We start from the raw sequence: 27,370 nt of genomic DNA on the forward strand, positions 1-27,370 counted from the left end.
AGTGTTTTGAGAGTTTAGCCTTAACTGACAGGCTTAAGTGACTAATGCACGTGGAAAACTGTCATTCCAAAATTGTAAAGCTTTGGCATAAAGACTCCTTTCGTTTATCACCCCCGCACCCCCAAAACAAAAAACCCTGTAACTTATAAAGCAAGATGAGGCAAGTGGGCCACGTGACTCAGGCACCAGTGAGCCCAGAAACAGGCCCACATGTTAAGTGGAAACAAAATCCACACCAAATCGGCTCTGCAGAGCAGAGCAAGGACGGTCTCTTCAATCAAGAGCACCACACCGGAGGACTCCGTCTTCCCTTGAGAAGAACAGAACAGACACGCGACCCTGCATCTCACTCATGCACAAAAACCAATTCCAAGGTGCTGGACACCAAATCCTCTGGAAAAGGGGTGGGCAAGCTTTTTCGGTAGAGAGCCAAACCTTTTCTGTGCAGGCCACATACGGTGCCTGCTGCTTACTCATCCTCTTGTGTTTCACCCCCCTCTCAAATGTACTCCTTAACCTAGGACAACATGGAAACAGGATACGGGCAGGTCTGCACACTGCTGTTCGCCGACACCTCTCCCTGACGGTAAGATAGCATCTTCAGGGCCCACAGCAGGGAGGGGCTGTTAACTGAAGCACAGGGCACTAACCTCACGCCCACATCCACTTACGTTAAAAATAAGAAACTCTTTGGAAGAATAAAATACAAATTTTTTAGGACATCACTTGTCCTTTAGGACATCATCTGGCTTGAGAAAGTCAAGATGTGAGCCCAAGTGGTAGACACGCCTGCATACAGATTCTATAAAGAACTGCTACAACTCAGTGAGAAAAAGACAACCCACTGAACAGGCACTTTCTCAAAGAGGTTATGGAAGCACCTACTAAAGCCGTGACAAGGTGCTTGACCTCACTACGACAAAGGCTATTACAAAATAAGTGCATGAGCAACCATCAGCACACAGCCCGTAATGGCTAAAACAAACACGACACCGCCACGGACGTGCTGGGGGAGACACGGCACCACGGGACTGAGCAGACACTGCTGGCCAGCACTGCGCTGCACAGCGGGCTTGGCGCTGTCCACCTGTGCCGAACTCAGGCACCCCGAGACCCCGAGGTCCACCTCCAGACAGGTGCGGCCAAGGGGCCTTCACTAAAGAAAGCACTGAGGGACACGAGGGGTCACAGCAGTGTTACCCAGAGCGTTGTGTGAGACAGTGAGCACGGCAGGCCCGTGGCATCTGCAACCTCCCCCCCCCCCCCCCCCCCCCCCCCCCCCCCCCCCCCCCCCCTCTCTCCCTTTTCTTCTNAAAACCTCCCCCCCCCCCCCCCGCCACCTCCCCCCACCGCCCATGCTTTTCCCTTTGCTGACTTGGCTTTGTAGCCCTTCGTCACAGTGAGTCACAGCCAGAAGCACGAGAACATGTTGCGTTCTCTCAGCCAATCACTGAACTCCAGGATGGTCTTGGAAAACCGACACGCAGGTCAAAGCTGCTGGGGAAAACGTCTGCCTGCGATGAACTGTGATGTGCTCACACAACGCTACTCTAGCACAACGACGAAAAATGACGCATGCGCACACAGAACTGATGAACTGGACAGACATGCTACATAAAAGCAGCCGGAGACCAGAGTAAATACTATGTAAGTCTATCGTACGATCGAGATAAATGCCAGTCAGCCAAACTAGTGATTTAAGTATTGTTTATAACAATGCTTCCAAATTAAGAAGAAAACCTCCCTAACAGAACAAAGGACAAAGGGCACCATCACCCCTGCCCCTAACCCCCACTCGATCACAAATGACCAGTGAGGCTCTGGGGACAAAACCACAACCTCAAACGAGACACGTTTCCATACATAAAACTGAAGAGGGAGCTGACACAGCGAAGGACCGAGACGCGCACTCTCACACCCTGCGTCACAAGTGGAAATGTGCCCAGTGGCCGGGCAGAGGCAGTCTGAACGGACAGTGTCGCATTGTGCTGCCTCGTTGTGGACCTAGCACAGACTTACTCGTGCGTGTGACATGGAAAAACCGTGAATAATGTCCACGTCTAACTCAAGAGTGGCCAGTTAAATGCAACTATGGAATACACTTACAACGGGATACCTGCGGATATTAAGTCTACTGTCATTATCCTTTCAATAACTCTGAAAAGACATCGGTGATACAGTAAATGAAGTCAAACGCGGGCTTCATGAAGGCAGAAGTTGTTTTCTTTTTTTTTTTTTTAATATTTTTTAATGTAATGCCTAGAGCTTTGTTGTCATATTAGGCTAATGGGCACTTTTTAAGCTTTCTTTCTTTTTTTTATTTTACTTATTTATTTATTTATCTTTAGAGGGGAAGGGAAAGAGAGAGGAAGAGAAACATCAATGTATGGTTGCTTCTTCTGCATCCCCTGCTGGGAACTGGCCCCTGCCAGGAAGTGGCCTGCAACCCAGGAATGTGCCCTGACTGGGAATCAAACCTCGAGAGTCTGGTTCGCAGGCCTGTGCTCAATCCACTGAGCTACACCAGCCAGGGCCTAGAAGTTCTGTTTTCTTAACAGCTACATACCCAGCATTTACAGTGAACTGTGGTCAGACAGCATTTACAGGGTGGACAAGAGTAGGTTAACTGTTGACTGTATGGCAAATAATAATAAATAATAGCCCTGGCTGGTGTGGCTCAGTAGATTGAGCATCGGCCTACAAACCAAAGGGTTGCTGGTTCGATTCCCAGTCGGGGCACATGCCTGGGTTGTGGGCCAGGTCCCCAGTGGGGGTCATGCAAGAGGCAACCACACATTGATGTTTCTCCCCCTCACTTCCCCTCTCTCTAAAAGTAAACAAAATCTTTTTTAAAAGTAGAATATTAAAAAATAAGAATAAACTGTTTTGTATACTTACAGCTGCAAACCTATGTTTGCTACACCCTGTACAAAGCCAATAAACATCTGAATGAAGGGTCACAAAATCGGTGACATGATCTCCCCCACCCCCCACACACAGGCAGGCAGGGGAGAGCCCAGCAGTAGGACACACAGTGGTGCGCTCACAGGGCTGACTCTGTGTGGCCGCAATGGCGGTGGTCTCTTTCACTGCTGGCTAGTATCACCTGATGCCCTATAATGCACATGCAGTACCTCTCCCCAAAACAGGCATATGCTTGCTTTCTTAGGTGACTCCATGGAGGAGGGCAGATTTGGGGGAGTGGGCAGGATTCATACTTCCTATGTTAAAGACACCTAACGCCTACATGTGATTATGTGCTTCACACTAATCATGAAGTGAGAAGACAGACAGCAGGAGGATCTTACTCAGAGTCTATACACAGTTATTACAACCCACCCCTCAGCCCGCCAAGCCCATGCCCAGCTTCCATGGACAATCCAGCCTGCGGTAGTCTCTTTAGAGAAAGAGTAAACCCATACGTTTATTACCCATAACTGTCCCAGTAATTACACTCATCAAGACTTTAAACAGATTCTTTATAAGAGGCTACTTTAAATCCAGCTGAAGAAAACTACGTCCCAGAAAATTTGAACATTTCCTTGAGCAGAAATCTCTAATTACTACCTAGTATGTTCCAAGTTACATAAGAAAAAACTTACCAACAAACTCCCAGTATTTTTTGTATTCTACAGGAAATTTTCGTAAATGCAACTCGTAGAATTTTTCTTTATTTGGAGAGCTGATCCATTCCTGCGCTACCTATACAACGCAAATACAAAATAAAATAAAAAGCAAATTAAGAAAGCCAAAACATTGTGGAAAGCCAATACTAAATAGCAAACTTTCCAAAGTAAGCCACAGTAAAACCCAGAACTTAGATCCCAGGTGATACAAACACTAAAAATTAATTTGGGACTTCCAGCTTCCTGTTCAGCATGTAAGGATCTTAGAAGTTGTCACTCTATCCTAACACATAAAAAGCTGAACAAGGTGAAAAATTAACTTCTGTTACACCCAACACAGAAGTGAGGCTGCTGCCCCCAAAACTGCAGACATGCAGGTGGACACAGTTAATCTCTACTTATCAGAGCGCAACCTGCACGGAGAGGCCTCTGGGTCAAGACAGGGAAACCTGACCTTGACTGGACAAACTGCAGGAGGCTCAGTATGAACAACTCTAAACGTTAAAAACGCTGGGGGAGCCCAGTGTAAGGGGCCCCACACTTGGTGAGTTTTGCCTCTTGGAGCTCTACCAGGTCCCCACAGTGAACACTGGAGAAAATTCCCTTTGCTTCCAGCAGAGGGAGGGCACAAGGAACTACCGTATTTTGCTGTGTACAATGCGCACCCACATTTTTGGCCCAAACTTTCATGAAAAAAGTCTTTCATTTTAATTTAGCTCAATTTTTTATTGATTTATATTTAGGAACAAAATCAGTTCATATTCCAGGGTATTATTTTGCATATGGATATCATTATTACTTTCCAAAGTTACATTTTTACTGCATAAGCGTAAAGAATTAAAAACATTTACATAGAGACAGAACTGGGACTACCCACATACAATGCACATCTTTATTTTCCCCTAAAAACTTTGGGCACAAAAATGCACTGTACATGGCAAACTGCGGTCCTCTGAAACACTGCACACTAGAGCATTCAGATCTTTGTAACTGCTCTGCTCTGGGGGTAAACATCTCACCAGCGCCTAACTTGCTGGGCTTCTATCAGAACCTAATACACTTGGGAGAAGAGAACCAACTGCAGCCCACTTCAGACAGGGTGCCCCACCTAAGGAGGCGGGGACTGACCACCGAGTGTAAGGCACTCAAGCCAGAGGCACACAAAAAGACCAAGGTCGAGTCCCAGGATGGCAGAACACGCCCCTTCCCAGACAACCCCCGTACTACAGAAGGCTGACTTACTGCCGCTCCATTTCCCAGTACATCACGGCCACCTTCCAACAAGAATTAAAAGGCATACTTGAAGGCCACAAGCTCAATTTGAAGAACAAGCATCAGAACCACAGTCAGACATGGTACGGATGTCAGGACCATCAAACCAGAGAATTTAAAAAACTATAGTTAATACACTAAGGGTTCAGTGGAAAAGGTAGACCGTGTAAGAATAGATAAGTAAACAGAGATGTACAGGGTCTAGCACAAATAACACCCCTTTTTTGTTACAAAATCTTTTACTATAAAACCATAAGCATATATTTCTGCAATATAACAATATCACACTCATGCACACCATATGACATTTTAGGTGAAATGTTCGTATTAAAAGTAAACGATTACACCCGTATCATTACCACACCAACCACATTCAAGCCAGTGCTACTTCTGCCAGACCCTGTACATGGTAGGAAAGAAAAGAAAAGAAGTGCTAGTGATGAAAGTGCCAGAGCAGAGATGAAGAACAAGGATGCCTTTGATGGCCCCAGCAGTAGCCCTAGACTTGGCCGAGAAGACTCTGAGCTCGAGGCTACAACCCCGGAAACTACCAAAGCTGAGAAGCAAAGACGGGGAAGCAAATGAGAAGCAAATACATACTTACTGTTTCAAAAGTATTCACTACCATCAAAGGGAGAAAAACTTTAAAATAATCGCTATAGTCTTGAAATCTGACAGGCACAGATCTTGAGATGGTCTGACAAAGACTTGCTGGGAGCCCACACTGGTCAAAGTTCACAAACATCTCATACTTCCATTTTAAGACCTCTTTAAGGAAGGTGTCAGAGACGGACTGTGATGAAGCACTGTCCAGAGAAGATGAAAGAGGTTTGCTTTCACCAAATGGGAGTTTGTAAGCTTGCCTGCTGGAATTACTTGGAGTTGGAGAAAGAACGTTGCACAAACCCTTCACTTCACCCAATGGCTTCGGAGACACCGGAGACCGAAGAACGTTGCACAAACCCTTCACTTCACCCAATGGCTTCGGAGACACCGGAGACCGAGGAACGTTGCACAAACCCGTCCCTTCACCCAATGGCTTCGGAGATACCGGAGACCGAGGAACGTTGCACAAACCCATCCCTTCACCCAATCGCTTCGGAGACACTGGAGACCGTGGAACGTTGGACAAACCCGTCCCTTCTCCCAATCGCTTTGGAGACACCGGAGGGACTGGAGAAGAATGAACATTGCACAAACCCGCCCCTTCTCCCAATGGCTTTGGAGACACTGGAGAGGCTGGCTGTGGTACTTTCAAAGCAGAGCGTCCTCCACTTGACTTATTTTTTACAGCTGAGAGTGCTGAGCTACTCTCCAAAGACTTAGAAAGATGAGCAGTTCGTGAAGTACTACTTGAGCTAAAAATCTTAGTGGTGGAAGGTCTCAAAGGTTTAGATGCAGAAAGAGGCAGGCCAGGTTTGCGAAAGACATCTTCATCTGCCGCTTTGGCCTCCGAGTGTTTTGGGCAGCAGTCGCCCTGAGTTTTCACAGTTTCGACACAGCCCTGGTACTTGCATTTTGTGCTACTCAAAGACTCCAACTGAGGCTGAAGTGCGGAATCTTCTACCTGAACTCGGTTCTCTCCATGGACTTCAATGAGTTTATCATCATTCTGCATTTGTGAACACAAGTCCATATCCTCAGGATCGTGCTGTGTTAAAAAGAGATCATTTCCCTCCATGTCACTGTCGTTGTCATCAGGTTCTGCCTTCTTCGAAGCTGCCACCTCTAGGTGATGTCCCGTCAGGTCCCTCCTACCTGGAGGGTCTTCTGAAGTGGAGACCGTGACTTCATTCATTGGTCTTCTTCCATTCAACACGGGGGAATTACACAGGTCTGTGAGACAAGCACCAGCAGCCACGTGAGGGGCAGACCGTGCACGCGCAGGTCCTCGTTCAGGAGACGTGCATTTTACTGACTGGTTTCCACTGCTGTGAGCCGCGACCTCAGTCCCTCCTCCGTTGCTACAGCCCAACCGGCCCGGCTCGGGTGCGACTGGGTCAGAGTTCTGCGCCGCCGCACGTGGTCCTGCCCTCGCAGCGCCCGCACGCTTAGGATCAGAAAGTCCCTGTCTGTTTTGTTTAGATCTCTGTCTCGTCTGCCTTTGAAACTGAAGATCTTGACTCACAAGCAGTCTCTTATCTTTCACAGGGAGAGTCTGAGGAGAAATCAGCTTAGTCTTTTTTCGGGTGTCAATGACGCCAACAGTTTTACCGTGGTCACGTAACTGCACTATGCAGTCCAAAGACCGCTGCGACAGCTCGAAAGCCCGGCGACGGCCCTTCTTCAGGCCGAGCCGCTCCACAGTGGAGGCTGGCTCGGGACACTGGCGGTCCTTCTTTGGTGGCACTATGAGAGGCACTGTCCTGCAGCTCAGGTAATGGGAGCTCTTACTCTGCCCCCTTCTGGTGTCGGAATGCATTTTCTTAGTGGTTTTAGGAACTGGGACTCTCCGGACGGGTTTGGAATAAATACCAGGCTTTGGCAAAGGCTTCTTCAGGGAAACCGAGGCGGTTCTCTGAACACCTGCTTTGGGAGAGGTCCTTACGCCTGTACTTCTGTTATTTTTGGTTGGCTCACTCCCATTAAGAATGTCAGACTGGTCCTCATTTCTGACTGAAGATGAAGGCCTTCCACCATTTTTAGCCATGGGTCTTTCAATTTTTCTTCTTTTAGGTTTTTTGACTTGAACTCCACAGAACTCCTCACCAGTACTACTGCTTTGTGGCTGTGCATGTTCAGTGCCCTCTGTTCCTTTCTTAGTGACTTCTTCAGACATGGGGTAATCTGTATCGTAGCCCCAATCATTTGTGATATCTGCTACCGGAGTCCAACACGAACTTTTTTCATCCCTTTGAGGAGAATTCTTGTTGTCTGGTTTATCTTGCCAAACCGAAAATACTTCCTTTTGGCTTTCAAACTCAAAAACCTGAGAATCGGAGTCCTCAAACTCCAAGGGGGAATTAGTCTTTTCTTCTTTTGTTACCTTCCTTTCCATGTTCGTATCAGCCATTAAAGCACGGTGCTCTGGACATTCTTCCTCAGTGCACATTTTATCTTGTTTCATATGTTTCTCCAAACCCACAACTCCTTCATCATCACCACTATCATCAGAATCTGAAATAATGATAATTGGTCCACAGCAGGTTTCCCTGACATTACTGTGGCTGGCTCTGAAACCTTTATCATCTTTCACTTTTCTTTGTAGCTGGGGCGAGCTTTTTGGAGCTGAATCTGATGGAAACGTAGTAACACTGGCTTGAGCCATCAATGACAATTTGTGGAGATCTCTGTCTACCTGAGAATCTGTTAAGGTGTCAGCCTGAAGAGTGATACTAGGGAGCTGTTCTATCAAGTCAGAAGAAACCTGATCAGCACCCCTGCTTACTTTCTTTCGCCTTGATTCAGGCGAACTCACAGGATCTTTAAAAGGAGATGCTCCATGCATGGAAGTATTGGTCACTTCTGCAAACAAAACCGAATCTTTAGTACTGACGTGACATTCCTGTATTTGACAATCGTTTTCATGGGAAGAAAACCCCCCTAACTCTTCCTTCTTCAATCGTTTCTTTTTCAGCAATACACTGTTAGGAGACCCGTGCCCTCCGTTTTTATTTTCCAGACTCTGATCGTCAGGGTCTAAAGTGAGATTGTGCAGGAAGCCACCCCCTTTCTGACCTCCAGCATCTGTCCTTGAACAGACCTTCTCAATGTCAGATTCGGTCGGGTCTCCTTCTAATTTCACAGTACTAGTGACCAAAGTACTCTTCCTGTGCTGCTGCTTTATTACATGTGACAACTTCGCACAGATTTCATTTTTCTGTGCCCTAGTTTTTGCTTTTAAGGTTCTGCCAAGAACATTATCCCGTGAAGAGAAACCCTCCTTTGATGTGGAATCTGTACTGGAATCAGCCGACTGGCGCATGGACAGAATCGCTCCTTGGTCACCCCCCGCTTCTGGACCATTTCTCGCAGTACAGTTCTGTGGTGTACACGAGGAATTATCTTTTACTGACTTCTGCTTCCTTTTAACTTGGTCATGGGCTCTTTCAGGGAAAAGGTTTTTACTGCTCTGCTTTGAGCATGACTCAGCTGACAGATGGTCCTCTAATTTCAAATCATTTATATAATTCTTCTCGTTACCCTCTTCCACAGTGTCACTCACTTTGCTTAGTATGCTACTACTCTGTTGCACTTGACACACATCAGCTCTCACAGGTTTAGACGAGGTCGGGCTTTCCAGACAACGCAGGTCTTTCTCACACGCCTTCCCTACCTGCTCACTCTCTTCTTTAACACAAGACGCAGGAGGGGTTTTACAGGAAGGAGCCAACTCCGCCAAAGTGGTATGCTGAGGTACTTTGAGCCTGATGTTCCTGATAATTTGCTTTAAACAAGTTTGTAGCTCTTGGGTTTCCTGACTAGTCAGCTGCCAACCTAGAGATAAGTTTCCTCGCAGGAATAAGTTGAGTTTATCCCAGAATCGCTTATAAAGAGTTTGCTGCCCAAGCTGACAACCTTCTTTAAGGAGACTTCTAATCAGCTGCACACAAGCAAGCTGGACCGAGTTAGACGGCATTGGATGCAGGGACAGAGAGGTCACTGCTGTTCCTTTGGAGCCGCTGCCGGCCGACTTCTCGGAACTCCGCACGAACGCGGTGGTGGGGAGCTTGGCACACTTCACGACAGCCTCCACCCACTGCTGGGAGCTGACCCAGAGCAAGTGCAGGCACTTTCTGCTTCTATGGAGCTCGATCACTGACACCAAAATCAGGAAAAAAAATTCAGTGACTTTGTCACACGTGACAACTGTTTGGTTGAGGACATCTTTGACTTGGGAGTGTAGATGGTGAATAACCTCTAGTATATAAACCACTCCAAGGTCCTTAAGGTCCATGAGGGACTGAACAAAAGGGATGAACCACAGAAACGTGCTGTTGTGAACGCGCATGTCTTGACCAATATCTGACTGGAGTACATTGGCCAATGTCTCCATTTCTTCGTACATGTTCGGGCAATAGTCTGGGCAAATGGCTGATCTCCACCCCGAGTCCTGAAACACAGAAACTGGCATTCAGACAAACAAGCACCATTCCTGACAGGGCCAGCACACTAGCTGTAAACAAGAAAATAGATGGCTCAATTCTCCCATTCTGGTTTCCACATACACATTCCCCAAAGAAATTGAAAACGCAGTTCAATTTTGAGGGTCAGGTTGCACGTAAGGTAAGTTTACAATGCCTCCATGTACCTGGGCCCTCTTTCCAGTAGCTGGCTTTGATTTCTAATCATGTCACTTATCCACCCCCACCCTATATATTTCCCATCCTTTCCACGTGCACTTAAAAACCCACCTTCCAAGGTGTGTGCACGGTCAAGTCCATTACTCCCTCATGCACAACCCGTCTGGGTCAACCAGAAAGCCTTTGTGCAGCAGCTGACTCAGAATAGCTGCACAAACCAGCAGTTCGACTAATCATGCAAAACATGATTTTACAGTATAAAGACCATACAAGATCATCTAAGTTCTCAAAATGCTTTATACCTTTTTGGTCTTTTCAGGATTGTAATTGTATACAATCTGGCTGCAAGTCACCATATCATCCAAACATGGCTCTGGCTCGGACTTGGTCCTTAAACATTAAGAACAGATAAAAGTTACAGAAAGGAAGACCAAAGAGAAAACCAGCTATTGTCAAGATACAGCAGACTTCCTCAGAGAGATTAATTTGAAAACCCTGACACACTCACAGAACTAACCTCACAGAGCTGTTCCGGATATTCTCGATCTCTCTGTTGTAGCTCGAGTTGTTGATGATGGTCTGGAACGCCTCGATCGGATCAATAAGTTGACCCCAGACCTTGGACCCCAGACGATCCAGAATCACCATGAAACAGTGCAATGCTGGCCAGAAAGGATCTTCACTATCGTCTGAAATACAACGGAGTTATTTTAGAAAAAATACTAAAATTAAGCATTCTTTTTTTTGAGAGAAAGAAAGAAGGCAGAAAGAAACACTGATGTATGAGAGAAACATCAACCAGCTGCTTGTCAAACACACCCTGACTGGGGACTGACCCCGCGACACGGGCATGCACTCAGACTGGAAATCGAACCAACAGCCTTCAGCTTTGTGAGATGATGCCCAAACCCACTGAGCCACTCTGGTCAGGGTCGAGATTTAAACATTCTTCATCTGGTAGCAACAAAACTCAAAACAAAGTAGCAAGTAATTGAAAATAAAGCACTGCCAATTACAGGCTTTCAATGCTGGCAAATTTTGAAATTGCCTTTGCATTTTTCCAAGCAATCCTCTATGCCTCTGGGTTTTTAAAAAGGGAACACACGAACATAGTCGAGCTAAACTCAACTTTCTTGCCATTTGCCATTCCTGAAACGATCTTTCGTACATGACTTCTCCCAGAACTCCCTCCCTTCAATAACCAACAGAGGTGGAGGAAGGAAAGGGAAAAAGAAAACCTAGCATTCACAGGTGTAAACAGAGCCCAAGTCACCAGAAACCCCAACTCGTGTGGCCCTGAGCTGCATTCGCTGCCTGCCACCACCGTGTCTCAGTGTGGCTCTGCTGGTGTCTCCATTCACCCGGGGCCAGGGATGTTCCTGACTGACAAACTCTAACCTCCAGGCGTTTCCCTCTTCTCCGTTGGACATGCACCAGCAAGATACTGCCCTACTCAAAGACCTTCATTTGCTCCTTAAAGTCTGCTAAGAAAACTCCAAGTCCTCAGTCAAGCACATTTCAGGTCTGCCTCCTCTGCCTCTTTCCAGCCACACTCCCATAATCGTTCCCTCTCTGCAGCAAAAACGGACAGCTGCTTCCTCTCAAACAAGAACGAGAATGCCACCTGTCAAAACCCCGTTCATTGCAGCCCAGCCCAAAAGCTCCCGCACAAGCCCAACACCCCTTGGCCACTCGGCCTGCTGCAGCACGCTTCTGGCGCAAGTGCTCCGACTCCCTCGTCACTGTCCCGTGACCCGGTCTGCCTAGAACCCTGCCTCACTGCCCTTGGGACTCTTCAACTCTACCGTATCACACAGTCAGCCCTGTAGACCTGGCCGTACACTTTTTTACCCTCTGCTGCAGCCAACACACTGTCCAAGGTCTTGTCTCGTCAGCTGTCAGATGGAGGAAGAGCGTTACCAGTCAGGTTCAGACAACGAAGACAGGACTGAGAGAGGCGTGGCCCTCGGGGGGCGGGGCTGGCCAGACAGGAAGAACAATGACATATGTGCTGGCACACAGGAAGGAGTGAGTGACGTATGCAGGCACTACTGGAAAACAAACCAGCAACAACCTTAATCAGAAATAATCTAGCAAGAAAATACATGTGACCCAAAAAAAGCATAATAGTTACATATCTGAGCTCTCCCACAAATGAGCTTATATCCACACTGAGATTGCCTAAAAAGAAGTTGGCGTGAACAAGCTGCGCTCACTACGTCCTCACAGGTTTTGGCACACGTGCTCTGCAATGACTGCATCTGCTGCCAGGAAGGCAAGGAGAGAAACACCTATTTAAGCACAGACCCTCCCTAATCAGCTTGGTACAACCACGAGCAAAAGAAAGGTGGGGTCCAATACTGAACTTGACTGAAGCTTTAGACCCTGTGTTCTAGACTCTCGATGAGCAGCACTGTCCTTGACAACTTTCTGTGATGAAGGAAATGTCCTACCTTTGTGCTGTTCAACACCATAGCCACCAGGCACATGTGGCTGCTGAGCTCTGGAAATACAACTAGTGGACCTGAAAAAACTAAATTTTTAATTTAAATTTAAATAGCCACATTTGGCTAGCAGTCACTATCTTGGACAGTGAAACAACAGAGAGCCAAAATGAAATGAAGGACCAGGAAACAGACAGACAAGGGGACAGGGGAGACCGCCACAGTCTTGGCTACCACGCCACCAGAAATTCATCTCCAACGGAGTCTGGTCTTCATTTTACTACCAGCTGGGTGTTTCAACACTGAAAAGTTGACTTCCTTGGGCTTTGATCTCTTCTTTTATGAAAGTAAGGTGCTGAATTAAACTCTCAAGCTCCCTTCTGATTTAGAGTACTGAATCGGTGACCTAAACCAAAAAATGTCCATCTTCTTTCTTCACACCCTACACCCTATTCTGGCAGTGACACCAACACTTTACAAGTGTGTCATAACCTGCTGGGGACTGCTCTGCCTGGTTTCAGGAATTGTAGCTCTACTCTCCACGGCTAAGGATGAATGAGTGGCCTCCAGAATTCGAGCCACAGGAGACAAAGCTTGTCTCTTGTAGCAAATGCTGCCTCAGTTTCCTCTCCCTGCCCCCAAAGCTTGGTCCATGTTGATGACAGGTAAGTCTCCTCACAGTGGAGAGCAACCTAAGCCAGACTCGACCACTTGGGAGGCCATGATGGAAGGACTCAGGGGGCTGCAACAAAGAGCAGGCGATAAACCGACATCATCTCCCCCTCCATGTGACATAGCCCAAGTCCCCATGTTCTCTGGGAGAAGTACTTCCTGGCTCTAATCCCCTTAAGCCTGAATACCTGATGGGGAGGGGTGCAGCCCTTGCCTTGCTAAAGCGTGGGGGGTGGGAGGGATCTGGCATCACAAAGAATTCCTTAAAATCCTGTGAAACCTGATCTGCTAAGAGTGCTTTCATTCATATGTTAAGAGTCCGAACAGGAAACCCTAAAGTTTCTGCAAAACCCCCTTCCTGACAGACTCTGACTCAGACTAAGCCCCCAGATTTCTTTGAAACGTTATCTACTATTTGATCCTTGCCGCCCTGTACTCCTCTGTATTAAAACCCAATAAAAGCCCTTAGAGAAAGGGGCTCAAGGCCTTTCCCCCTGAGAAACTGGCCACTACTCAAGGCCCTCTCCTTCTGAAGGATCGGCCACCTCTCCTCCCCAAGCAGATCATGTCTTAGTAGTGTTTACTTCCATCCGTGGCAGACAGGGGACTCACGGGAAAAGTCACCCCCACAACAATCCTCGGTATTCCAGAGCGTTTAGCCAATGAGGCTGATTACCCTGCGACTGCCTCTCCATGGTGTGCAGTATTGACTGCATAAAGTCGTTCTGCTTGTCGGGGCCCAACAGCAGCGAGTCCATGGCCTGCTCCTCGAGAATGGTCAGCAGCATGCAGAGCCCTGCAAGAGCATGCAGAGTGTCTGTGAGGAGACTGGATCACTCACCCCAACACCGCTTCCGGTTTAGTGGGCAAAGGGGTCATGAGGCAGAAAGACGAAGTGAGAGAAATGCAGCTCCCCAAGCACTGAACTTTGGTATTTTCATACACAACTGCTCCGAAGTAACAGGACCGCAGACTGACTTGAGGATCAAAAAGGGAACATGGTACAAACTTGGCTAGAAAACAATTTCTGAGATGACTACCACACAATCCCTATTTCCTGAAATATAAGAAGGCTTCAATTTTAAGATCACCGTATTTCCATTATCAACCACTGCCGAATATGACATGTGATTAGAAAACCTAGAATCAATGGAGTAGGGTGGAACTATTTGCAGACACAAGCCTCTTCTAAAAAAGAGATCAAACCATATTATAGTCAACCACTCTATTAATATTTCTTGACATCTAAAAATGCTTCAAATTAAAGATCTATTTGCTATCCTTGCAAATGTACCTCTTAAACAGGTGGTTTCCAGGATAAGCATTTAACATCAAAATGTCTAATGCCCATATCAATTTAATGAGACTGAAGATGGAAATCCTGTACTTAGCAATTTTGGTGAGCTTACCCAAAGCGATCACTTCCTTTGCAAGGTGCTCGAGAGCGCGGCATGAAAACACCAATTACCCCTGTGCAGGGCGACAGCACTCACCCAGCCAGTAGTTTTTGTAGCTGGCAGCATCGTACATGTGTGAGGGCAGGAGAACCAGTTTACCCTTCTCAAGGACGGACGAAGTATAAATGTCGGGATTTTCTAAGAGTCCCAACTCAATGACTCTAAAGAGGCACGTCAAAACCTCCTGTAAGTCATAGTAGTCATCCCGCTCCACCTTCCCCAAGCCTTTTGCTGTCAGGATCGCCCAACGCCGAACCTAGAAGCAGAACACATGCATTACTTCACTCAACAGGCAACTGTCTACATCTAGGAAGAAACCAGCCAAGAAAGCAGGATGGCCTGTAGGTATTAAAAGACACCAGATACTAATTCATGCAATGTGTGAACCTTCTTTGATCCTGATTTGAATAAACTAACCCTGAAAAACCCTTATGAGATTATCACTTCCATCCACGTAAACACTGGGTAGAAATGACACTGGAAAATCCCTTCAGGTGGAGTGATGGTATTGTCCGCCCCCCCAAGTCCTTATCCACTTGCAGTCCAGTGGGCAGAGCAGGTGAGTACGCACTCGCTGCCCCCCATAACCACCCCACATCGCTCCTCAGTTACAGAGCCTCCACTCCTGGGAACCACCTGAAGGAGCTGAACAGAACTCCCACAACTGAGGACATAAGGACAAAGCCATGTTGAGACTGCAAAAATTAATAAAACATCTTCATCTTTTAGGAAGATGTTCTTAAGTCGGTTACGGATGAGATGCTCGGATGCCGCACATTCGCTGAGCAACCCAAAGGGGGCGTAATACTGACTCTGTACTGACAGCTGGTGGGGCCCAGTGATGAACATACCGGGTTCACCACACCATTCTATTTTTTATGTTCGTAGTTTTCCATAACGTTTTGAAAAGGAAAAAAAATGAAAACAAACCTCAAAGGAAAAACTTATGCGACCCACTCAAGGTCAGGGTTCAGCGCTATTCTGACCTGCGCTCCTTCCTCCTCAATCCTGGCACCTGGGAACTGCATTCCCTGCCCTGCCCTGCCCTCTACCCACCTCTTGCCCTTTAGAAAACCTCTTCTATCAGCAAAATGATGGTTTCAAACACTGTAGCTGGTGTTCACGTGTGTTCGCTGTGGGCCAGGCAGATGGGGAGAGCAAGACAGAGCAGTCCCCCGTCACTGGTTCGGGCTGCACGTGGAAGAGTCCAAACCACCCCCTTGTTTGCCTTCTAAGCTAGAGCAGCACCTGTCAGAAGTATTCTGACAAACATTTTAAACAAAATACACATCAAAACTTCAATTACAGTTGTCTGTATGTGTAAAAATGCCACGCCCTTCCACTGCCGGACACCCACACTCACCATTTCATTAGGATGGACCAAAAATAAATAGATCCCAGGCTGCTTCTCAAACACCTGGAAGGAGCAATTCGCTTGTTCCATCCGACAAAGCGCTTCCACACATAACTCATCTAGAGAGAAAAATGAGGCAGTAAACACATGACATACATTCTATCAGCTTACTGATTCCCTAGATCGGGCTCCTGCAGGGGTTTTACAAGTTAGATGGAAACCTGCTCCTTGTGAACGTAGGAACGCTACGCACCTGCCACCGCACGGTTCTTGTGCCTCAGTCTGACCTTACTAGTGCACACATCTGTTCATTTTCCATTCCTGAAACAATTTTCTCCACAGGTATCATCTTAAAATATCTCAACAGATCCAATTCCATTTGCATTTTACATTTTGATTTATGCTAACTTTATCTGGTACTAGTGTGATAAACTCAGTCATCTTCTGCCCTGGCTAGGAGGCTCAGTTCGTTAGAGCATCACCCCACAGACCAGAAGGCTGTGGGTTCCATCCCCAGTCAGAGCACCTACCTCGGTGGAAGGTTCCATCTCCAGTTGGGGTGAGTACAGGAGGCAACCAACTGGTGTTTCTCACATCGATAATATAAATATCTCCCCCCTGCCCCATCTTCCCTTCTCCCTCTCTATAGTCAATGCAAATATCCTCAGTGAGAACCAGAAAAAACAAAAAAGCCTGCTTCCTTCCCCCACCTCCAGCCCCCCAACGGCTATTCTGTCCAACTCTCGTTTACTAAAGAATGCATTTTCCCCACTGGTCTGAAATGCTACTATCACCAAACACTAAATTCCCAAATACACCTGTCTTACTTCTACAGCCTGAACCGTTCCACTATGCAAGCATTGTTCTAACTCCTGCTGCTTCATGGAAACGTCTTCATTCATCTTTCAAAGGTGTCTTCCAGCCCTGGCTGATGTGGCTCAGTGGATTGAGCACCACCCTGTGAACCAAAGGGTTGCTGGTTCGATTCCCAGTCAGGGTACATGTGTGGGTTGTAGGCCAGATCCCCAGTTGGGGGTGCAGGAGAGGCAACCACACACTGACATTTCTCTTCCTATCTCCCTCCCTTCCCCTCTGTCTAAAAATAAATAAAATAAAATCTTAAAAAACAAACAAACTGTCCTCTATAGACCCACACATTCGCCCTATCAGATGAATCAACTTTAGTCTATGAAGCTTCAAAGAATAAAATAAAATCTTAAAAAACAAACAAACTGTCCTCTATAGACCCACACATTCGCCCTATCAGATGAATCAACTTTAGTCTATGAAGCTTCAAAGAATACTGTTCGTGGTGGTGGCTGGCTCCAGGGAGGAGGGCATAATGGTCTGAAAAGCAGGAGGGGAGCCCTGGCCAGGCAGCTCAGCTGGTGAGAGCACCCTCCGGGTGCTCACCCTGAGTCTGCCAAGGCTACAAGCTCAGCCCCGCGAAGGACACACACAAGAAGCAACCAGTGAATGTGAGGACGAGTAGGGCCAATCAGTGTTTCTCTCTCAAATAATTAAAAACTCTATTAATGAGTGAATTAAAATAATAAAATAAATAACGACAAAATAGAAAAACACAAGGAGCACCTGGGGCATGGACACTGTTTCTTTATCTGGGTGGTGGCCATCAAAGTGTGTTCAGTTTGTCGGAAAACATCAACTGCACTAACTTTTCTGGATGTAGTAGTCTTTAACAAATATTTGAAAAATGACCTGTTAGAATTTTAAAATCTATTTTGAATATAATGTATTTAGATGTAATCAACTCTTTAGATCAACTTCCAGTTCACCAAAAATACAGAGGACAAGTGAAGTAATACCACATGAAAGCAACTAGAAAAATTCAGAGAGCAGCTTACTCTACAGGGTAACTGTGTGGTCTCAGCAAGTCAGTGAAAAGAAAACAGACAACGGCCACTCCAACAGAAAGGTGTGTGTGTGAACACACTGTTTCAGAATGCATGATCCCAGACTGGACTCTAATTTACGCAAATCAGCCCAAAAGCATATTTTGTGTCTACTGGAAAAATGTGAACACAGACCAGATATAAAAATGCCTGAAAAGTGTCATCTGGTTAAATTTGATAGATCAGGAAATCGTCTTCACATCTGAGCGTGTCATACTAAGAAATGCAACCATAAGCCCTGGCTGGTGTAGCTCAGTGGACTGAGCGTGGGCCTGCGAACCAAACAATCGAGGTTCGATTCCCAGTCAGGGCACATGCCTGGGTTGCAGTCCAGGTCCCAGCAGGGGACGCATGAGAGACAACCATACATTGATATTTATCTCCCTCTCTCCTTCCCTTCCCCTCTAAAGATAAATAAATAAAATCTTAAAAAAAAAAAGAAATGCACCATAAATGACCAAAATCACAGCGGCAATAACCTGCCAGGCCATCATGAGTGATGAAAACGACTGCAGCCCAGTGGTCTCAGTAGGAATGATCCTGCCTCTTCCCGGCCCTGCCCTCAACACCCAAAGGCCCAATGCAATGCCTGGAGACATTTTTGGCTATTGAAACGGGAGGAGGAGGGGAGCAGAGGCCAGGGATGCTGGCCCACGCCCTGGGGTGGGCAGAGCAGTCCCCAAAACAAGCAATTACCCAGTCTAAAATGTCCATAGTGCCAAGGGTGAGAACACAAGAATAAAAATTAACTGAATGGAGAGATGGATAAAATGTATAACAAAGCAAAGAAAGCAAGATGTTGGCAACTGTGGAATCTATGTGGTGTTCATTATATAATTACCTCCTTTATGTTTGGAAACTTAGAAAGCAAAATGTTGGAAAAAATACTAGCAAGCATCCTACTCATATGTTTAACAAAAAGCTTTTTGTATAGATAAACCTAAATTCTCACATTTCGTGAAACACTAAAACTGATCTCACTCGTGTAACACCCAAGATACTCACTGACACGTTCGTGTAAAAGCAGATAAGGATATCTCAGGATTTCAAGAAGAGGAACTCGAAGCTTATTCTCAACGTCTTGGCCAGTGAAGTCAAACAGCTGTGCCTCTCCGTTGTTGTCCACTATATATAATTCGTCGTCGTCTTCAATTTCTCCCCTCATGGACTTTTCAAAGTGATTTATGAGACGTAAGGTTTCTAACTCCCACAAAACCTACAGGAAAAGAAAGATGGGCAGTGTGCTTTATATCTTGTTATCAACAAAATTATACTGGATATGATGAACTTCCCAAAGGCCCTGAGCTAAGCATAAAAATTCAGACATTTGCCCTGGCCAGTATGGCTCAGTGGACTGAGTGCCAACCTGTGAACCAAAAGGTCACCAGTTCGATTCCCAGTCAGGGCACATGTCTGGGTTTGTGGGCCAGTCCCCAACTGGGGGCATGAGAGAGGCAACCAATCGATATCTCTCTCACACATCAATGTCTCTCCTTTTCTTTCTCACTTCCTTCCCTCTCTCTAAATAAATAAATAAAATCTTTGAAAAAATCCAGAAACTTAAAGAAGTACTAAACCTCACGTGTTCTATGCAACTGAAGAACCACCAACCACGGCCACGTGCACAACACACATAGGCACACAGCGCACAGGAGGGTTGGCACTGTTCATGCACAGCTGCGCCGTCAGCAGCTCAACATCCCTGCTCAGTCAACTGAAAAGGAAATGCGAAGTCGGAGCTTCTGCGTCAAAGCCGAGCACTAGGCCTTCTCTGCTTTCCTGTCCACATTCCAGCCATCGGTACCCACAATGTCTTCAGCATAAAGACGCTGGTTAGCTTCATAACTAGGAAACTTTGTAAACGCAAAAGTTCCCCCAACAGATTCCAAACTACTCATCTCTCCCTCTTTCTACACAGCTCTACACTCTGTGTTGTTTTTCATCACATAAATGCAATAAGCCAAATATTCAAAGCTACAAATTTAAAATCATATGTTTAACTTTGGTCACTATGACTGGGAAATATGCTTGCCCCTAGAGATTTTTTAAAAATAAAGAGAAAGAAAATCAATTAAAAAAACAGCCCAAGCCATTCAGACACATGAATTTGTAACACTGTCAAATACACTGACATAAAACATAAACTAACTCCCCTCTACATCACTTCATCTCATAGAACTGTTTTATGTGAGGCCATAAAATTCCACTTTAGGTTTCAATTCAATCGGCCAGTGATCACTGACTTGGCACCTACTATATATAGCAGGCAATGAGTCAGGTACTTCTAAGTTTAAAGGATCAGTCCCCTGGATGCTCCCAAAGGAGCTCCAATTTGTTCTGCTGGTCGTCAAGCTCCGACAATATTCCCCACCTGACGTGACTTACCTCGTGCAAGAAGGGCAGCTCGTCCCGTGCCCTGTGGTACTCAATCACACACTCTAAGCAGTAGCAGAGGTCTTCGTCTGCGGTTTGGAACTCGTCCGCTGCTTGGAACTCGCTGCCCTGGGCCCTGGACGCGTAGCGCTGCAGGAAGTCAGTGGTGGAGGCGCCACCCGGCGTGCACCAGCAGCACGTGCTCATCCTGAACCTGCGTCCAGAGCAGAGCGCAGAGCATCAACAAAAAGACCAAACACTTCGGGCCTACTCTGTGCAAAGAAAGGTACGCTCCCTACTAAGGACCCTCGTCCTCACCTTAGGATGTGCCTCCACCACTTCCAGAACAGTCTTCTAGCCAGCTTGACAGTTACTGACTAAACTCAACTCTGAGAACACTCAAAAAAGCCTTTTCTTTGACACATGAAAAATATAATAAAATGAAAGCATTTTGTTAGTAATAAACATAAAGCAACATACAGCTGTCCTACAGAAAAAGCTCAAAACTATGTGTAATAGTGATGGAAAATATACTGAGACAGAGAACTATCTGTTTCCAAAGCACAGACTCGGCAGTGTTCCGCTGATGAACTTGCGCTGAGTCAAAAGCTCAGGGAGTATTTTACATTCCCGAAATCATGTTCCAGAAATCCCTGGAAACATAAAAATCCATACAAACTAATCCATACCAGTACCAAAAACTCATACAGAGAGAAGACTGTCGCTTGTTTAGACAGTGCATTCATACAAATGAATCTGCCGCAGGGATTACACTCACTGCTCGCCACGCACTGGAACAGCAACAATGCTAACCTGCCGCGACTAAGCTTGACACCTATTTTTTGGCTGTCTCCAACTTTTTTGTTTTTATACAATCAGAGCCTCTACCCAAACTCACCCACACTCAAGTGAAAAGGTTAAGTAAGATTACATACTTTTCCAAATATCACCAGTCTCAAGGAGAGCAAAGTAGCAAGACTGGACCAGGAAACCCCCAAAACCAAACGTGCCAAAGACATGAGTGAAGATCTACAAGGCAGGTTTATCAGAACTACAGATGGCACGAAATCGAAGATTATCAAAGAGGATGGAAGCAAAATCCAGAGAGATTCCCAACTCAAATGACAGGTCATAAAAATAAGCTAGGATCTTGCTCAATGCACATAAAAGCAAACAGGATGGACACTGTCAGTAACCGGGTATTTTGGCTAACAAAAGCAAATGTACTTATTAAAATAAACAAATAAAGGAGACAGAGAGGAAAAGAGGAGATGGGGTTGGGAAAGGGAAAACACAAGGTGGACTGGAGCACCCCAGAGTACCAGGAAGGGCTCAAAGCGTGAGAGGGCGGGGCCTGTCACAGGGCACAGGAGCCAACCTAAACAAGCTCACGATGGCCGAAGCTCAAGCGTCGGGAATAAAACCAAAGGAATGACTGAGTTATGGCCCACATTATAAATACACATGAATCCACAGTAGTATAAACACACGACTGGCTGAAGAAACAAATGTGGGAGAAAGGACATATCTTCCTTTTAGAAGAATTCCAAATAATATACTGTTACTCGCCTCGCCATTCCAGGAGACAGCCCTTAATCCCATCCCATCTTGAATGTGGGCCGGACTTGGTGAATTACCTCCAAAGAAGGGAGTATGGAAAGGAAAAACAGTAATTTTACAGTGGAGACACCTGGCAACCACCACCTTACCCAGGTGATCGAGGTTAACGCCATCTGTGGAAGTCACGTTTGTAACCCAACACAATGTGACCGTGACGCCACTCCACCTCCATACTGCGCCTCTCCAAATTCCACCACACCCTCTACGCCCGAGAAAACACCAGACAAACCCAAAGTGCTATGTAAACAGCTGTCAGCCAGTTTGAAAAGAGAAGAAACGCACTCCCAAAGGGAAGCACAGCAGTATTCATTTATATGGAGCTAATAACTGATTGGGAAATGGGCTTGGCAATTATCCAACAAACCGCATCTTGAGAAACTTGGCCTTAAGTATCCAGCAAATGTAAAATATCAGCCTAATAGAAAACAAAAGCGACAAACCCAACTGTAAACTTAACCAACTTCACCTAGGAAACTAGAGGGCCCTAACCTACACTCTCCCACTGGGGTGACGGCCCAGCCCTCTCTGCCCTCAAGCACAGACACACACGCACACGGAGAGCTGCAACACATTATCACTAGTATTAAAATTCAGGGAAATCCACGGGACAGAAATGTCTAACATGTTTCCTTTCGGGGAGAGGGAAGGGACAAAAACGGTGAAGAAACATGAACTGAGTACTTGGGAACCTTCACTGGGCAGTGTGAGGGTTCCGAGTGCGCACCGCCCAACACTCAAGAGTGCAGACAGAGTCTCTACTAAGGACATCTGCTGAGGCTTTGGTGGCCTAATGCCAGTTCTCTAAAATAAACTCATTTTTTAAAAAATCCTTTCTTCTTACACTCAGGATTAAAGACTTATACATAAATGCATGAGTATAATCAAATACATGTATTTGTCTTGTGAATCAATTTTTAAAATTTATTAAATATTAACTATGTACTTTTTCATGCTCCTAAAAATAATTTAGCCCAGCTTTCAACATGAAAGTACTACATATAGAACAGGACAAGTAAAAAGGAGATTTTTTAAAAAGCAAGGAATTCAAACTTATTTAGAAGAAACTTAATTTCACTAAGTCCTAAATTAGGAGCTTCCTGAAAAGCAAAGCACAAAGGTAACAGGAGGATGTGCATACCCTGCCCTCATTTGAAAAACAGAAACTGCATTAACTTGGCGGTAGTGCCCCACCCTTCCCTGACACTAACGCTAATTACACCACATTTTATTAATGCCTGCAAACTACGGACTACCAAGAAACACAATGAATAGCGTTAGTTTCTGCAAAACGTAAAATTATTGCATTCAAAGAAGAGTTTCATTTTCCTAAAAGGCCAGTATCACAAGACCAGGAAGTCAGGTCTACAGAAGCTGGTTTTTTTCCAGTGATCTAACTCAACGTGGGGAGTGAACTCACACCTAAAAATAGAAAGTGAAACTTCTCGGGAGATTTCTCAAACATCAATTTTGAGCATGACTTGGCAGATAAATGATTGTAGTCCACTGAAACTTTGAAAAAAATGACAGGACCAAAGTAAAATAATAACTTTAAACATATACAATCTATTAACAGAGCGGCTAGCAAATGAAACCTTCCATTAAGAAAACCACTGCCCTGGCCAGTGTGGCTCAGCTGGATGGAGCATCATCCTGTAACTGAAAGGTTGCAGGTTCAATTCCTGGTCAGGGCAACGTGCAATCCCTAGTCCTGGCGTGTCCAAAATGCAAGCAATGTTTCTCCCTTTCCTCTCCTCATTTTCTAAAAGCAGTGAAAAAATGTACTCAGCTGAAGATAAAATAAATAAATAAAAAGGAAAACAGGAAATGATGGAACCTGATTTTTATTTCACTCAGAGAGCTAGGCTACTCCCACACTAAAAGCAGAACTAAATTTTCTCGAACCAAATGGAAGTCACTCCCATACAATAGGTAAACCCCATGGAACCTACAACGCCCAGCGAACAGTGCTACAGGGCACACCAATGACAGAAGCACGTTTCTGTGAGTGCCTGCAAATGGCCACATGTGTATGGATATGTCCCCAAATCTAAATTCATCACAGGCCTACTAACTAAGCCCAGTGAATTCTGAACGGAGTATATTATAATTTTCCTTTTTAGGGAAAACTACTGGAAGGTGACCATGAATCCTGTTAAGTTTTTGCCCAATTGGTTCTTCTGGAGGTCAGTTTTGTTAATTCCATCAGAACCACAGATGGGGTGTCCAGGGAATCCTGAAGCTGCAGAACAGAGCTAAGAACCATTCCCCAAGGATCAAAAGGAGCCCATCTTATTAACGTTGTACGAGGGAGCGGAGGTGTCAACACCACAGGATGCTCCACCAGAGGCAGAGCTGGAACTTTCCAGACCTTGCCCCGGAGACATCATTTTTCAGTATTAGCTGGCCGGAAACTTCAAATAACAATAAACTTTTTTTTCTATCCCTCTCAGGTAAACTTCTTGGGAAAAAAATCCAGATTCATTTGCTCAGCTCCATTGCACTCTGGTTCCTACCCTTACATTCACTGAATGCTTTCACAGAAGTCCTTCCTAATCTCTCTGTATTACCAAATCCAGCAGGCAGACTGAATTTAAAATGTGCAAAGAGAAAGGAGAAAAAAAAAGAGAAGGAAAAAGAAAATGCTGGCCATGCATCCCTTAGCCAAGGGATGCCAACACATCGTTGTCCTTGCCGCCCCTCCACTCAATTCCCCTTCACTGTCGCCTTTTCCTTTTTGCCTCTGTAAACTCCAGCAGCCTGAAGGCGGTCCTCAGGACTCTAACCTCTTCATTTACCACCCTTTCTGGGTGACCTAATCCAAACCACTGCTTCAACTGCTGCCTGTTTTGAAGCTTCCCCAAAACTGCCAGGGTATATACAACCTTAATGACATCTTAGCTCCATTTCAGCTCCTCAGTAAGCGATGGCCCAGCCTGCAAGTCCACAGAGACAGGCGCACCGAGGTCCAGCTGTGCAGGGAGTCTCTGTTCCCCTCACAGGCACCTCCAAGCAAACGGAACCAGAGAAACAAAGTCCTCCCCAAACAGGAGCTCTTTTCTGTACTCGTGGCATTGCTACCCCTCTGGTTTTCCAACCAGTGTCCTGCGAATCACCCTGCCCTCTCTTTGCCCTCAGCCCCCAGCTCTGCGACCCTGAGTCCACATCCTTGATTACACTGTACTTCACTTCCCGTGAGACTGCCTCTGCCTCGGTTTAATGCTGCACGTTTTTATTGTTGGTCTGGGTTATAGAAGAAGCCTGAACAGGATTCTTCTGCCTCTTGTTCTGGCCCACCACCAATTCTTCTTCCAAAATGCTGCCAAACGGCAAAGAAAAAAACTGAATTTTGAAAGCACAAATGACTCCTCCACAGCCTTGGGGTAAAATTCACATTTTTGAGCTCAGCACACAAGGCCCTCCTTGATCTGGCTTCAACATCACCTCCACACACTCGCTCTCCCTGAAATGTTTCCCAGTGCTGGGGATTCCCTGCCTTTATGGAAGCTCATCCATCTGCCTTAAGCACCCACCCTTCACACCTCCGCCGGTTCTCACCCCTGAAGGCACACCAAACTCACCACAGAAACTTAAAAAAAAATGAGACACTACCGATAAATTCAGACTCAGTTTTTAAAAACAACTCCACCAGTGATTCTGATCACAAGCCACATTTGAGAGCTACCCGCACACAGCCACCCCACCCCAGAGTGCCCCGCCCCTTCCCGGGGGCGCTCACCACCTTCTGCACCGTCCTAGGGCTCCGCACGTTTCTACCGCTGCTCTCCCGCACTGGGGAAGCGATTATTCTCAGAAACCCTGAATCTGTAGTGCAAGGATCTATTCTGCATAACTTCTTTTTTACTCCTGCTTGGCACATACTGCATGACAAAAAAAAATGTCCTAAATGTTTGCTTAAAAAATAATTACCACGGCCAACAACTCACAGAGACGGGATCCTCTCGGCCGCGATTCCTGGGTGTGTCTGTGAGAGGGCGAGAATCTGCCTCCCTATGTGCCCAGACTCTGGCCCCGAAACAGCATTTCTGAAACAAGAGGAAAAAAAGAAAGCAGTGTTTAGTATACTCTCCCCTGATTTTCACATCAGTGCTACTAGGTGGAGCCAGATGTTACCATTTGGTGAAAAAGCGCACGCTCACCGAACTCCGACAACTTGCCTACTGATGATGGTGCACCTGGATGCCCGCCGGGAGGGGGCTCTCGTGTCCTCGTGTCCCCCCCCCCCCGTCAGGACCCGCACGGTCGGACAGGCNCCCCCCCCCCCGTCAGGGCCCGCACGGTCCGACAGGCCCCCGGTGGGCGGGGCACACGCAGGTGTGATCAGCCTCAGGATCCGCACTAACTCGTCCCTATCCCCGTCCACGTGAAACCCTCCCTCCTATATCCGCAGGGTTCTTTTCCCGTCCACACTCGTGCCTGGTCCCCTCTGGGCTCCCAAGGGGGCGGGGGGGCAAAGCCCCTCTGACCGGCCGTTCGTGATTCACCACCTTCCGGTGGAGCAGGGAGGGCTCAGGTGGCCAGTCGGAGGAGGCACTCTCTCCAAGGGAGAGACCCGGAGCAGGCGAAAGACAGGGGCGTCCAGGGGACCAACACTTTCTGAAGCGAAACCTGCCCAACGACCCCCACAGACACCACACGACGCCCAAACCAAAACGGCTCACACGATACCGCACTGTGGACAACGCCAAGGGAGAAGTGGGGTCCCAGCGCCTGGGATCCTGGTACGCAGGAGGCACCAGACGACGACCCCCCAGACGCTCCTGCGGTGCTCCTGCAGCGCCGTGACCCTCCAGAGAGCGTCCGAGCTCCCGCCGCCCCTCCCCCACCTTCCCCCGGCCCGCCCTGAGCTCCCGAGCCGCGGCGGTTACTCCAAGCGGCCCCGCGCGCACAGCCGCGCACGCTCTCACGTGTGCAACCTCCAGCCCGCCGCTCTCCTCACCCAGCCAGGCCTCGCGTCGGCTGCTAGCCCGGCTCCATGCCTCTGCTCCCTACTTCACCCAGGGCGGAAGCGCAAGTCCCCACCTCACCGCCCAACACACGGGCGCTCGGCGAGCAGAGATCCTGCCCCCGCGCGCCGTCGGCCGCCCGCAGGCCCCGCCCCGCCTCCAGTTTGTTTTGGTGCGCTGAGGGGCGGGCCGTGGGAAGAGGGTCGCCAGGGCTCCGCGAGAGGGCCGAGCACCCGGCACTCCCGTCACTTCCGGGACACGGGGCTTACCAATCAGGAGGGCCCGCGCGGTGGGGGCGGAGCTTGCCGCCCCGGCGCGAACGCGGCCGGGTCAGGCACTTCCGCCTCCGCCCCGGTAGGGGAGGTGCCTGACCTCCTTCACTAGGGTTGACCTAGGTTCCTACCTTGCCTTCGCGCGCTGTCCTTCGGTGTG

General features: G+C 47.1%; 1 protein-coding gene across 8 annotated transcripts in view; it reads right to left on the minus strand.

The window, feature by feature from the left end:
• The window catches only part of SETX (senataxin), a 62,811-nt gene extending 35,665 nt beyond the window's left edge, over positions 1-27,146 (minus strand). For 2 of the 8 annotated variants that reach the window (XM_037036510.1, XM_037036505.1), the window contains exons 1-12: positions 26,932-27,146; positions 25,919-26,017; positions 20,673-20,768; positions 20,367-20,568; positions 18,987-19,197; positions 16,078-16,187; positions 14,751-14,970; positions 13,934-14,053; positions 10,659-10,830; positions 10,444-10,531; positions 5,503-9,951; positions 3,603-3,702 (exon numbers count right to left, since the gene is read on the minus strand). In XM_037036510.1, coding sequence (XP_036892405.1) covers positions 3,603-3,702; positions 5,503-9,951; positions 10,444-10,531; positions 10,659-10,830; positions 13,934-14,053; positions 14,751-14,970; positions 16,078-16,187; positions 18,987-19,197; positions 20,367-20,561 — 5,665 coding nt within the window. In that variant the 5' untranslated portion in view covers positions 20,562-20,568; positions 20,673-20,768; positions 25,919-26,017; positions 26,932-27,146. The remainder of the gene's footprint in view (positions 1-3,602; positions 3,703-5,502; positions 9,952-10,443; positions 10,532-10,658; positions 10,831-13,933; positions 14,054-14,750; positions 14,971-16,077; positions 16,188-18,986; positions 19,198-20,366; positions 20,569-20,672; positions 20,769-25,918; positions 26,018-26,931) is intronic. The other 6 variants (XM_037036513.1, XM_037036512.1, XM_037036511.1 and 3 more) reach the window with 6 other exon arrangements.
• Positions 27,147-27,370: the final 224 nt, after the last annotated feature.

The sequence above is a fragment of the Sturnira hondurensis genome, unplaced genomic scaffold (genome assembly GCF_014824575.4).
Source record: "Sturnira hondurensis isolate 20B ecotype Veracruz unplaced genomic scaffold, ASM1482457v3 Scaffold0022908, whole genome shotgun sequence".
Classification (NCBI taxonomy): domain Eukaryota; kingdom Metazoa; phylum Chordata; class Mammalia; order Chiroptera; family Phyllostomidae; genus Sturnira; species Sturnira hondurensis.